General features: G+C 60.3%; 1 protein-coding gene across 1 annotated transcript; it reads left to right on the top strand.

Annotated features, from left to right (window-relative positions):
* Positions 1 to 281: 281 nt before the first annotated feature.
* On the top strand, positions 282 to 10644 carry ALX3 (ALX homeobox 3). The gene is made up of 4 exons (XM_036840204.1): positions 282 to 558; positions 5760 to 6076; positions 8947 to 9075; positions 9484 to 10644. Exons 1-4 carry the CDS (start codon positions 282 to 284, stop codon positions 9790 to 9792), a joined length of 1032 nt encoding a protein of 343 aa, XP_036696099.1. The 3' UTR covers positions 9793 to 10644.
* Positions 10645 to 11285: the final 641 nt, after the last annotated feature.

Raw genomic sequence — 11285 nt, 5'->3', positions numbered from 1 at the left:
TCCTCCCCCTCTCCAACTGCTTCTGATACCGCGACTGGAGCGAATCAGGGGGCTCCCGGGCTCCGAGGGGTTAACCCGCGCGGGGCCGCACGTGACGTGGATGGTTCCAGCATTAAGTCAGAGTGCGGCCCCCTCCCCTGTCCCCCGCCCCCCGCGGCGCGCGCCGCTCCCGGGGGCTCCGCGCCCCCGCGCCCAGGTCCCTCCCCCTTGGCGGGCGCTCACAGGCCGCGCGGGCAGCGCGAGCCCCGGAGCCCCCGGCGGCCTGTGCGCCCCGAGCCGGCATGGACCCGGAGAGCTGCGCGCCTTTCGGCGTGGGGCCCGGGCCTCGCCCCTACGCGGCCGCCGGGGATGAGCCTCCGGGCCCCCAGGGAACCCCGGCCGCCGCGCCTCACCTGCACCCCGCGCCACCCCGCGGCCCGCGGCTGACCCGCTTTCCGGCCTGCGGGCCCCTGGAGCCCTACCTCCCGGAGCCGGCCAAGCCGCCCGCCAAGTACCTGCAGGACCTCGGCCCCAGCCCGGCGCTCAACGGCGGCCACTTCTACGAGGGCCCCGCGGAAGGTAAAGCGCGGCGCGGGGCGTAGCGCGCAGCCCCTACCAGCTCTCCGTCTTCCACCCCCGGGCCCGCAGGGGCCTCCCCGCTTCCCTCTCCCGCTCGCCTATTCTTAACTTTTTACCTCTCTCGCCCTTCGCCACGGCTCCCTCTGAAGCCGGACCGGCGCTGGTCCCGGCCGGGCGAAAGCCAGCGCGGTGCGGGAGGCAGAGCCACGCGTGCCTCTGGTGGCGGGAATGGGAGGCGGGAGGTCGAGAGAGGGTGGAGTGGCGACGGCCCGGGGCCCACTCGGGCCCGAAGGCGGCCGGAACCGGGAAAGAGAGATCGTGCTTGGCCGGAGTTAGGCTGGAACTGACACCGACCCCGAAGCCCGGACCGGGCCCAGGGCCCGGGCGCTACACTTAACTCTTGGCCCCGATGCGGGGAGAGAAGCGCGGCTTTTGTGTCTGGCGCCCGCTGAGGGCCCTGAGGCGGGCCCCGACCTACATTGGCCACGCCGGGACTCAGCCGAGGGCTGCGGCCTGGCCTCCCCGGGAAAGGCGCTGCTGCCTGCGCCTTAGGCGCTCGGCGCAGTGGCCGCGGCTAGTGCCGCAGTGCCGGGGCCGTTCTCAATACGGAATAACTGTGTTCTTATTTCCCAGACTAACCTGGCCTCCCCGTCGTTATGCACGGCGATGGCCGCCCTTCTCGCAGTCTTGGCTTCCTCGCACTGGATCGTCACCGCGGGGCCGTCGGGAGCGGGCCTAACCCCTGGGTGCCTCCGGCTCCTGGGCCGGTGCCCTATTCGCTAAGGCCAGTTGGACCGCGCCGTCTCCCAAGAACGCGCCTGAACTCCGGGGCCTGGCGGGCGGGTTCGCAACCCCGCCGCCGCCCGCTGCACCGGCTGACCTGTGGAAATGTCGGTGCCCGCGCCCGCCTCATCTTTGCTGCCACATCCCGCAGCTTAGGCCCAGAGCTGGATCCTCCGAGATCGGCTGCAACCCGCCTCCGCCCCGCTGGCGCCTCGCGGGCCTCCTCGGAGAGGCCAGGCAGCTCGGGCCTTCGCCCAGTCGGGGCGGTGGGAATGTGTAGGGGAGGGCTGGGAGGTGTGTGGGGGTCAGCGGAGGAAATGAGCGAGTCCGCGGAGCTTCGTGTCTGTGCCCTTTGAAAGAGGCTCTCCTGATAAAAACCACAGTTGGGACTTAATGAGAAGCAGTTGGCCTGGCTCCTCTGATCCCAGCCAGACGGCGGCGGCCGCGCAGCGCCGTGAGCACCGCCGGGGACAGGTACCCGGCCTGGCTTGGCGCGCCGCGTCCAGCAGGACCCACCCTGCAGGTCCGCGTCCCTGCTGGGCGCGACGGATCCCGCACGGACCGCCAGGATCGCGACCGGCCCCGGCCCCGGCGCCGAGCAAACTACGGAGAGCGCTGGAGCAGAACGAGCGGCGGGGAGGAATCTAGCGACGGCGAGGGTGTTAACAACGAAATGCGTGGAAAGAAAACCAAAAAGTGTAAACAACCACCAAAAAGAGGGAAAAGGAAATTGGACAAAACAACAGAGGAGAGAGGAAAGAAGGAGAGCTAAAAGGCGGTCGGCGAACTGGGCAGAACGGAAAGGAATAAATGAACGAATGAAAAAAAGAAAGCAAGGGGAGGATCGAACGAAGCGGGTAAATGGAGAAGGAGGGAACGGAGGAAGAGAGAAGCAGCAGACAGACGATACGAAAGAAAAAAAGGACATCCTGAAAGAGTAGAAAATAGCAAAATGGGAACAAGTGGGAGAAGGAAATTAACGATTCCAATTGAGCAGAGGACAGACCAAACGAAAAGGAGGCGCGGCGGGTGCGAGCCGAGACTGGCTAGACACCCCGGCCGCCACTGGCCTCCCCAGTGCCCTGGCCTGAACTCGGCAGGCGGGCGGGTGGCCTGCGTCCGTGTGGCAGAACTGGGCTGCTAGGGAGGGACAGCCCCGGGGACTGGGGCCGCGCGGTCTGCTTGGTGGGAAATGTTGGTCAAAGGGGGAACCCGCTTAATTTCTTGGCTTTTAAAATAACGAGCTCCGAGCGTTTCCAGTTCAGACCAGTGAGCGCGCAGCTGCGCCCATCTGCTGCGCGATCCTTGCGAGGCCGGGCAATTGCGCGCTCGAGAGCCTGGCACGGCGCTCCTCTCCAGCCCTTGGCCGCCCTGTGCGGAGAGCGCCCAGCCCCGGTCTGCCCCGCGGTCGCGTCCTGGCGGCGCCAGCCATCTTCGCGCCCTCAGCGCGTGGCTGCTCAGAGGGACGGAGAAGTGCCTGGCTCTTCCTGCTCTGCCGGGGTCTGTCCCCTAGCTTGGCTTCTTGATCTCGGAACGCGCCCGCCGCCGCTGAGGCCCTGAGCCAGATAACCAGGCTGACCGTGGTCTCCGGGCCGGCCGCGGACTTCGAGAAGAGTCCTCAGCCGTTGGCCCCGGCTGAGGCCTCTAGGGCAAGACTGGGAACCTCGAGGGAGAGCACCAAGGCCCCACTGGGGGTTTACAAACGGCGTGTAGGTCCACACCAGCTTCGGATATTCAGCCGGAGCAGCGGAAGCCCAGGCTTCAGAGAGCTCTGCGGGTCGCTTGGGAAAGGGCGCGCGCGCGTGGAGCAAGGTTGCCGCGAAAGCTGAAAGCCGGATGGCTGGTCCTGCGGCGTCGATGGACGCCATCCATGGGGCCAGCGGGGCTCCCGGTAGGCAGCCCGAGCTGTGCGGCTCCCGACCTGCCAAGGCTTCGAGGCAGCCGCTAGGGGCTCTGGCAGCCCCCCGCGTGGGGGAGTGCACGGGGTGTGAGAGCCGAGTCAGGGACAGAGCTCTGCTGGTGCTCCTCCTGACTCTTGTCTTTCAGGCCCAACAGACTGCTGCTGCGGTTCTGCGGTTGTGCAGGCCACGGACACCCCAGTGCTGAGCTCCGAGGCTTCCTATCTCCAACAGGAGCACTACCCTCTTAATCACCCAGTGTCCCCACCAGGCACAAGTGACTCCTGTACAGAGCCTGTGCACATCTTAAACACGCTCCGGGCTTACAGTGCATCTTTCCCCTGATAAGCTTAGATTCCAACTGCTGGCTTCTATTCCTGCTCTGCCTTTCTTTGATCGCTGCCCTTCGTTTAGCCCACCTCCATCTCTTTTCTCCTCTGGGCCTTGCTCCTCAGGAGGCTGCTTGGTGTTCTATGAGGCATGCCCCTGTCTCCAAAGTGGGGGGTTGCTGCCCTTACACTGGAGACCTCCAGGCGGATGGAGGTTCCAGGACAATGGCAATGAAAAGGGAAGAAGTTCTGTGGTCCTCTGAGAGGGCTGCAGAATGGGCAGTCCTGGGAGGCCGACTCCCAGGAGGCCAGCAGGGGCTGGCAGGTTTGGCTCTTTTTTTGGATAGCTATTCTGAGACGGCCTGCTGCATTTTCATCCTTTACCCTGGTAGCTGGGTGGCTTAAGGTCAAGAAGGCAAGTCCCAGAGCTCCAGGTCTGATCACTTCCAATCTGGGCAGATCCTATTGAGACAGTCACTGAGGGCCCAAGAGGCAGATGAGCAAGCCCCAGAGCTTTGGGGAGCCCTCTGCAGTGACATCAGTGCTCCTCTGACCCCGTCCCTGAGACACCCTCGCCCTTTTCTGCCTGGAGTCCAGCTGTCCCTCCCTCTGAATCCAAGATACCGAGACCCCTCCCTCTCAGGCCTGCTGTGTGTACAGTGCCCCCTCCCAGTCTCCCTGGTCTTCCTGACCATTTAAAATTATTTGGCTCAACTTCCATTGAGTTCTCCTTCCTCAGGTCCTACCAGGTGGAACTACCCCAGAACCAAAATGTGTTGCCCAGGAATAGAAGTCAGGGACTGAAGCATTTTCCCCACCTATGCTCCACCTGAATTATGAAAGAAGCCTGGTGTCTGGGCTGTCACTATGCACCGGCCTGAGGGCAGGCCCTCCCTGACTCTCCCCAGCCTCCAGGACACACTCGTGAAGCGTAGCTTATTTCACAGCCTGGGTGGTCCTGGGAGGTCACCCACCACCTTCCAGCTTGGGGGGACCTCGCCCAACTTGTCCTCCACAGGCAGACAGGAACCCGTCAGACCCAGAACCCCAGAGCCCTTCTCTCCAGTTCTATCCCCGCCCCCCACCCCCCACCCCCCAAGCTGTGATCCCAACACTAAGTCCTGGGAAAGAAACTGCCTCTTGGTGCCAGCTCGCTGGGCCTCCTGGGGGCCAGGCCCCCACTGGGGATGGGCCTGGGGCCAGGGAAGAGGCTGTGTGAATCAGTGGGGCATCTTTGTGGCGCTGCTTCTGCCATCCCAGAGGACTGTTAAGAAGAGATTTCATGGCGACGCTGCTGGGGGTCCTTGCCAGAGGGAGAGGGCGGGGTGATCAGGGTGACCTATTTTTCACCATGCCCCAGTCGTGGTAGAGCTCCATCAAGTTTCCTGAGTGAGGGCTAGCACGTCAGAGTGGGGCTGCTTGTTAATCGTGGGCAATGGGGGAGCCATCAGAAACTCCTGGGGAGGGGAGGGGCAGACGATGACACGAATGATGGGCTATGGAACTGTGCCCTGTTTCCACACTGTCCCCTACCTCTCCTTCTCCGAGCATAGCCTGTCTCCTATCTCCTGCTCTCTAATGCTGGAGCTTAAGTCCTTGCCCAAACATCAGTATTTTCAGAGGAATCTGACAATCCTTCTTGAAGCTTCTTTGCCCCATCTTGCCTTTCACACCCCAGGGCAGGGGGATTTGACATTGTCCTGAGACTTGGGGTTCAGAGAATAAGGCCCAGCCAGATCAGCCAAAGGTGGTCTGAGTATCCCTGTCCCTATCCAGTCCTGGAGCAGAGGCGTGGGCATGGGAGCCAAGGCCTGCAGAGTCAGGGGCAAGGAGGCCACCCCCTCTTCCCGCCCCTGTGCTAGGCCCTGCCATGGCATCAATCCTGGCACCTCCACGCCCTGTGGGATGCGCCACCACAGAATACTTCCCCGAAATGAACCCCCCTCCGTCCCCAGCAGATCCGCCCAGACCACAGAGCACATGGTTCCCCAGGGCCCCCTCCCCAGCTGGAGGCTCAGCAGGCAGGCCTCCGAATGCCAGGCTCCCTTGAAGGGTGGCTGCCAGGAGGACGGGAGGAAAAAGGAAGGGGGAGGCGGGGACTGAAGCGTCAACGTTCTTCCCCCTCCCTCTATTCCACCCACAAAACCCCCCGGTTCGGTTTCCATCCTCCTTTTTGTGTTTTCCATTGCAGCTGAGGAGAAGGCCTCCAAAGCTGCCAGCTTCCCCCAGCTGCCCTTGGACTGCCGAGGGGGCCCCCGAGACGGGCCCTCTAACTTGCCAGGCTCCCCAGGCCCCTGCCTGGCCAGCCTGCGTGTCCCTCTGTCCCCGGGACTCCCTGACTCCATGGAGTTGGCCAAGAACAAGAGCAAGAAGCGCCGTAACCGCACGACCTTCAGCACGTTCCAGCTGGAGGAGCTGGAGAAAGTCTTCCAGAAAACCCACTACCCTGATGTGTATGCCCGGGAGCAGCTGGCTCTGCGCACGGACCTCACCGAGGCCCGGGTACAGGTGAGGGCACTCCGGCCACAGGGCTCTCTGGCTGCCTCAATCATCCAGACCATAAGCCGGGCCACGGAGGGGCTGGGAGAGGTGGACGCTGGCACCACAGAGTCGGCCTGCCCCCGTCGGCCCTCCTGGGCTCCCCTCCACGCCCTGCTCTGCTGCAGCCACAGGCTTGCGGCCCAAGTTGAGGCTCCTGCATGGGATGGGGGTGACAGGCTCCTGGAGTCAAAAGACCTGTATGGGAGTCCTAACTCTGCCACTTCTAGGTGACCAGGTGACTTGGGGCATGTCACTGAATCTCTGTCTTGGTTTCCCAATTTAAGAAAAGGGAATGATAGTACTACCTGCATAAGGAGAATCTTTGAGGATCACAGATGTGTGCATTTTGGAAGACGTGAAATGCTAAAACACGAATCAGGGCTTCTCCCAAGGTAGCTGCCCAGAGTGGGGAGGGTCCCTGCCGGGGGTCTCAGGATCGGTGATGCTTAAAGCCATCCTGAACCAGTGACCTCAGTCCTGCCAACTCCCAGACTGGCTGGGAGAGCCTGTCCGGGAGCCCCTACCCACAACAAACTCTTCCCCAACAGAAATCAGGCCCCGGGGCGGGATGGGGCTGTTGCCAGCTTCACTAGGGTGGAGCCCAGCCTGTGTAGATGGGGTGGGAGGATGGAGGAATGCTGGGAAAGGAAGAAGGGAAGGGAATCCATGTCCAAGGCATGCTGGAAGTGAGCAAGAACATGAAGGTGGCAGACAGGAGGTGGGGATGGAAAAGGAGGCTTCAATAAGAGTCTGGCCCAAGAGGAAGATGGTCACTGCTGCCTTGCTCTGAACCTGCTTGATATGCAGCAGGCTCCCTGACGCCAAATAAGAGGCACCGGGAGAAGGGTTGGGTTTGGGCCTCTTGGGAAAGGTGAGGAGGTGACCTCTAAGCAGAGGACAGTCCCTCTCCCGGCAGAGGAGACTCAGTAGGGGCAGAGCTCACGCTTATCACAATCTGGGTGGGGCCCCTCCAGAGGCTCCGAGGGCACTGGGGCAGGGGCCAGCTCTGGCAGAATATGGGAACCAGCAGTCAGTCTATAAAGAGGCCAGCTGCGGCCTAGCAGAGAAGGCCCTGCAGCTGGATTCAACATCGGATGAGAGGGAGTTGGGCTGTTTCCCCTTCTCTGCTGGGTCTTCCTGCTTCCATGTTCCTACCAGGTGGAACCCAAAACAGACTTCCAGAACTGTTCCCCAGGGCTCCTCAGGGCCTGGGGCCATCAGGGTAAGAGGCCCAGCATTCAAGGTAACCCCAGACCACATAAGCCGTAGAAGTCCAAATGTCACCTATCCAGACACCCCAGCAGGCCTTAGTGGGGGTGGGGGGACTCTGAATAGCTGCCCCGGTGCAACTGCTTTGGGGAAGCGGAGCACACTTACCCCACTGCTCTTCTAGGCCTTTTCAACCCTAAAAGTGTGGAGGCGTGGCCACAAGGCCCCCCAGACCTAGTCTAGAAGCTTCCGTGATGACTGAAGCCCAAGAGTAGGGATGCTTGGCAGACGCATGACACCACCCATAGACCTCACCCCGTTGGGAGGAATAAGGGGACCACACGGGACAGTGCAGGGGGCAGGTTCAGAGCGAGGAGGGGAGAGCGGGTGGTGACAGGGAAGAATTCCCAGAAAAGTGATCAGCAACTCCAGGCTCTTTCATCTCCTGCAGGGAAGGGAGAGTAGGGAAAGGAGAGCCGGTTGCGGGTCCTTCCTCAGCCTCGCCCCAGGCCTGCTCTGGGATCCTGCCTGCATGAGAGGCGGTGTGGGGAGTGAGGGACTCAGGTAGGGTTACTTTTACACACTCGCAGCTTCTTTTGTTGTGGCTCCCAGCTAAATCCCTGGAAAGCAGGAGGATTTTTTGGGTTTGGTTTGGTTTTGATATTGCCAATGTCCAGCCTAGAGCCTGACACATAAAAGTTTATTATATGATAGAAATACACAATACGTGCACCAATACGCATAGGGCACATACCAGATGACAAATCCACCCCAGATATGTGCACAGCACACGGGTATGCCATCCCACCCGCCAAGAGCTCACAAATGAATGGGAAAGGCAGATTCCAAAACAGATAATGGTAGTGGGATGTGGTAAGTATAATGAGAGCAATGCTGGGGTATTTAGGAAGTCCAGTGGAGGGTGCCCAGCTCAGATGTATGGGGGGGATGGGTAGCGCAGGCAGGGAAAACGTGGGCAAAGGCAGGAGGAGCAAGATAGCAGAGTGTTTTAGAGGCGAGCTGGGGTGAGAGGCAGCTAAGAAGAATTGAGAAGAATTGAGTGTTGTTGCCTGACAGGAGATGAGGCTGTGGGGAGGGGCAGGGGTCAGTGCCAAGGGGCCTTGTGAAGGAGCTGGGCTCTAGGCCGAGGTCTCCCGGGAACCACTGAGAGTTTAAGCAGAAGCAGGACAGGACCCGAACAGAAATATCTTTAAGATTTCTCAGATGCGGTAAGGTGGGAACACTGGGAAAGAGATGAGGCAGGGGGGCTAGAAACCCAACAGACGTGTACTGGTCCAGGGCCTCTGAGGCCACGGACCCCAATGATACCCTTACCAGACACAGCCAGGCTGGAGAACCAGAGAGTGACTCAGCCCCGGGAGTGGGGGAGGGCCCATGGGGCCAATAAACCCGCTCTGGGCTTGGGCCTCTCTTAGGCCCCATCCCAGCTCCCTCCCTGGCCCTGAGGATGATGTGAATTTATAAGTTCCTGCAACTCAAGATCCTCCAGCCTGGAGCCAGCTCCCCACCACCCCACAGGAGGATGCAACCATCAACTCTCTCCCCAGTGGGCTCCACGCCTCAGGGCTGCTTTATCACCCCCTCAACCTCTCCCAACCTGCCCCCAGGTCTGGTTTCAGAACCGCAGAGCCAAGTGGCGGAAGCGTGAGCGTTATGGGAAGATCCAGGAGGGGCGGAACCCCTTCACGTCTGCCTATGACATCTCCATGCTGCCCCGAACCGACAGCCATCCCCAGGTGAGACCCCTCCCCACCCAGACTCGGGGCCTGGCAATTCCATGGGGAAGCCAGCAAGAGTGTGAACTGTGGCCCCAGGGAGACCTGGAGCAGCATTAGGGCTCCAAGTGATTGTGGGTAAATCCCTTCTTCCTCTGCAAAATGGGCTTTTACCAGTCTCATGATGTATGCAGAGCAGTTGGTACAAAGGAATCACTAGAGGAAATCTCATTTTGAGATGTAATGGCAGGGGCCTTCTGAGATGCCACTGCAAGTGTTGGGGGTAGGAGGGAGCAGATTCTAGACCGGGACCAAGTGGAGTTTTCTTGTAAAGTTTCTGGAGCCGTAAGGGCAATGAGAGAGTCCCTAGGTAAGGAGGCCCCCCAGGCTCCCGATTCATGGGCTTTCTTTTTCTCTCTCTCTTTTCAGCTGCAGAACTCCCTGTGGCCCAGTCCAGGGTCTGGGAGCCCCAGGGGGCCCTGCCTTATGTCTCCAGAGGGCATCCCCTCCCCATGCATGTCTCCATACTCCCACTCTCATGGGAATGTGGCTGGCTTCATGGGGGTACCAGCCTCTCCTGGAGCCCACCCTGGCATCTACTCCATCCATGGCTTTTCCCCTGCCCTAGGGGGCCCCAGCTTTGAGCCCTCCCCGGATGGCGACTATAAGTCTCCAAGCCTCATCTCACTCAGGGTGAAGTCCAAGGAGCCACCCAGCCTGCTGAACTGGACCACATGATCTGTCACGTGGACAAGCAGACTGAGCTGCCCAACCCCGTTTCTGTTTCCAGCTGCTCCCACCCCACCCCGGCCTGGATGCCAGAGAGGACACACCTCTGCCTCCAAGGCCCAGATGGTTCCTGGAGGCCCCGGCAGAGCAGCTGGGACCCTCAGGCTTCCGCAGGGAACAAGCTACAGAATCTTTTCTGTTAGAATAAGGTGAGGTTGCCCAGGAGAAAAGGGGCTTCAAAGCAGGTAGGACTCTTCCTACCACACACTGGGTCCCCTCCCCCAAACCCTGGGCCAGAGGGAAAAAGATACTGCCCTGCTTCCTTCAGACTTTGTCTGAGTTTAACTGTCATCCCTCCAGCTGAAACAACTTAACTGGCACTTCATTCAGGGAATGCAGGAAAATGGGAGGACGAAACAGGTTGAACTGGGCGGCGCTCCCTGCCTCTTAGGGGAAACCAGTCTTGTATGACAACCTAGGGCCGGCCTCACTTCCCCCTCCCACCACAAGGGGGCGTGCACCCAGCGTCTGGCACTGACAAGGGCCTGTAAACTGGAGGTCAGTGTAAAAGGTACCCCTTCTCCCCTGCTCAGCCATCTCTACTCTTGACCTGCAACATGTGCCCCCTCCTGCAACATGCTATGGAGTCCTCTTCCCCCTCCAAGGGGTAGAAATTCCACCAGAAACCACCAAATATTTGGATTCTCTTCCATGAGATCAGGCCAGAGCAATGCCATGGAAACCTTAGGCTCCCTTGGTTTACTCACTGGCTGTTGGTAAGAATAAAACAGATTTCCACAGACTCAGCCCCTGAGATTCCAAACCCCACTTTTGTAAAGGTACTTTTGTAAAAAATGTGCTGCCCAGCATAATAATAAAAGTGGCAGTATTTTTTATACCAGGTGATTGTGTATCCTCAGGGTTTGGCACTTGGTTGCTCTAAGGCTGCTCTGTGCCTGGGGTCCAAGCAGGGATCCTAGAGGCTAGGGGAAGATGGGCCTGCGGCCAGCCCTCGATGTGTGCCATGCCTGGCTCTGTCACCTGCTCGGGGTCCCTGTGGCTTCGGCTGGTACAAGGAGGAAGGGAAAAGCCCAGCTCTAGGGTTGCTGGGCTCATCTGGAAGGGAAAATTCGGCATGGGAAGGGGAGTGAGAGAGCTGAAATAAGCTTGTGGCTGAACTGACACTGGAGGGGAGATGGAACGGAAGTCCAGGAAGCCCACCGAGTGTTCTGAGCTCCCCTAGGCTGGGACCCCAGAGTAGTGGGGGTGTGGCCATTCCCTGCTCCCAGACGCCCAGGAGCATGTCTGAGCTGTAGGGCAGAGACGAAAGCCAGGACTCTTTCTTGTGGTTTCAGAGTATTACCCATTCTATCCTTCATCCCCGCTTTCTGCCTTATCTTCCTGGAAGGCAGGAAAGAAGCAGGCCTGGCCCTCCCACCCTCCCAGTAAACACAACCACATTGCTCAGAGCAGCTCAGCCTCAGCTAGCAGCCCAGCTCCCC

This window comes from Balaenoptera musculus, chromosome 1, assembly GCF_009873245.2.
Source record: "Balaenoptera musculus isolate JJ_BM4_2016_0621 chromosome 1, mBalMus1.pri.v3, whole genome shotgun sequence".
Lineage (NCBI taxonomy): Eukaryota > Metazoa > Chordata > Mammalia > Artiodactyla > Balaenopteridae > Balaenoptera > Balaenoptera musculus.
Note: the sequence above shows the minus strand (reverse complement) of the source record. Positions and strands in the feature narration are given on the sequence as shown.

What these genes read in the sequence shown, in the direction of transcription:
- ALX3 (XM_036840204.1), top strand. Translation starts at nt 282, where the DNA reads ATGGACCCGGAGAGCTGCGCGCCTTTCGGCGTGGGGCCCGGGCCTCGC. An exon ending in CTACGAGGGCCCCGCGGAAG is followed by an intron (nt 559 to 5,759) that starts GTAAAGCGCGGC and finishes TTTCCATTGCAG; the next exon opens with CTGAGGAGAAGGCCTCCAAA. An exon ending in TCACCGAGGCCCGGGTACAG is followed by an intron (nt 6,077 to 8,946) that starts GTGAGGGCACTC and finishes ACCTGCCCCCAG; the next exon opens with GTCTGGTTTCAGAACCGCAG.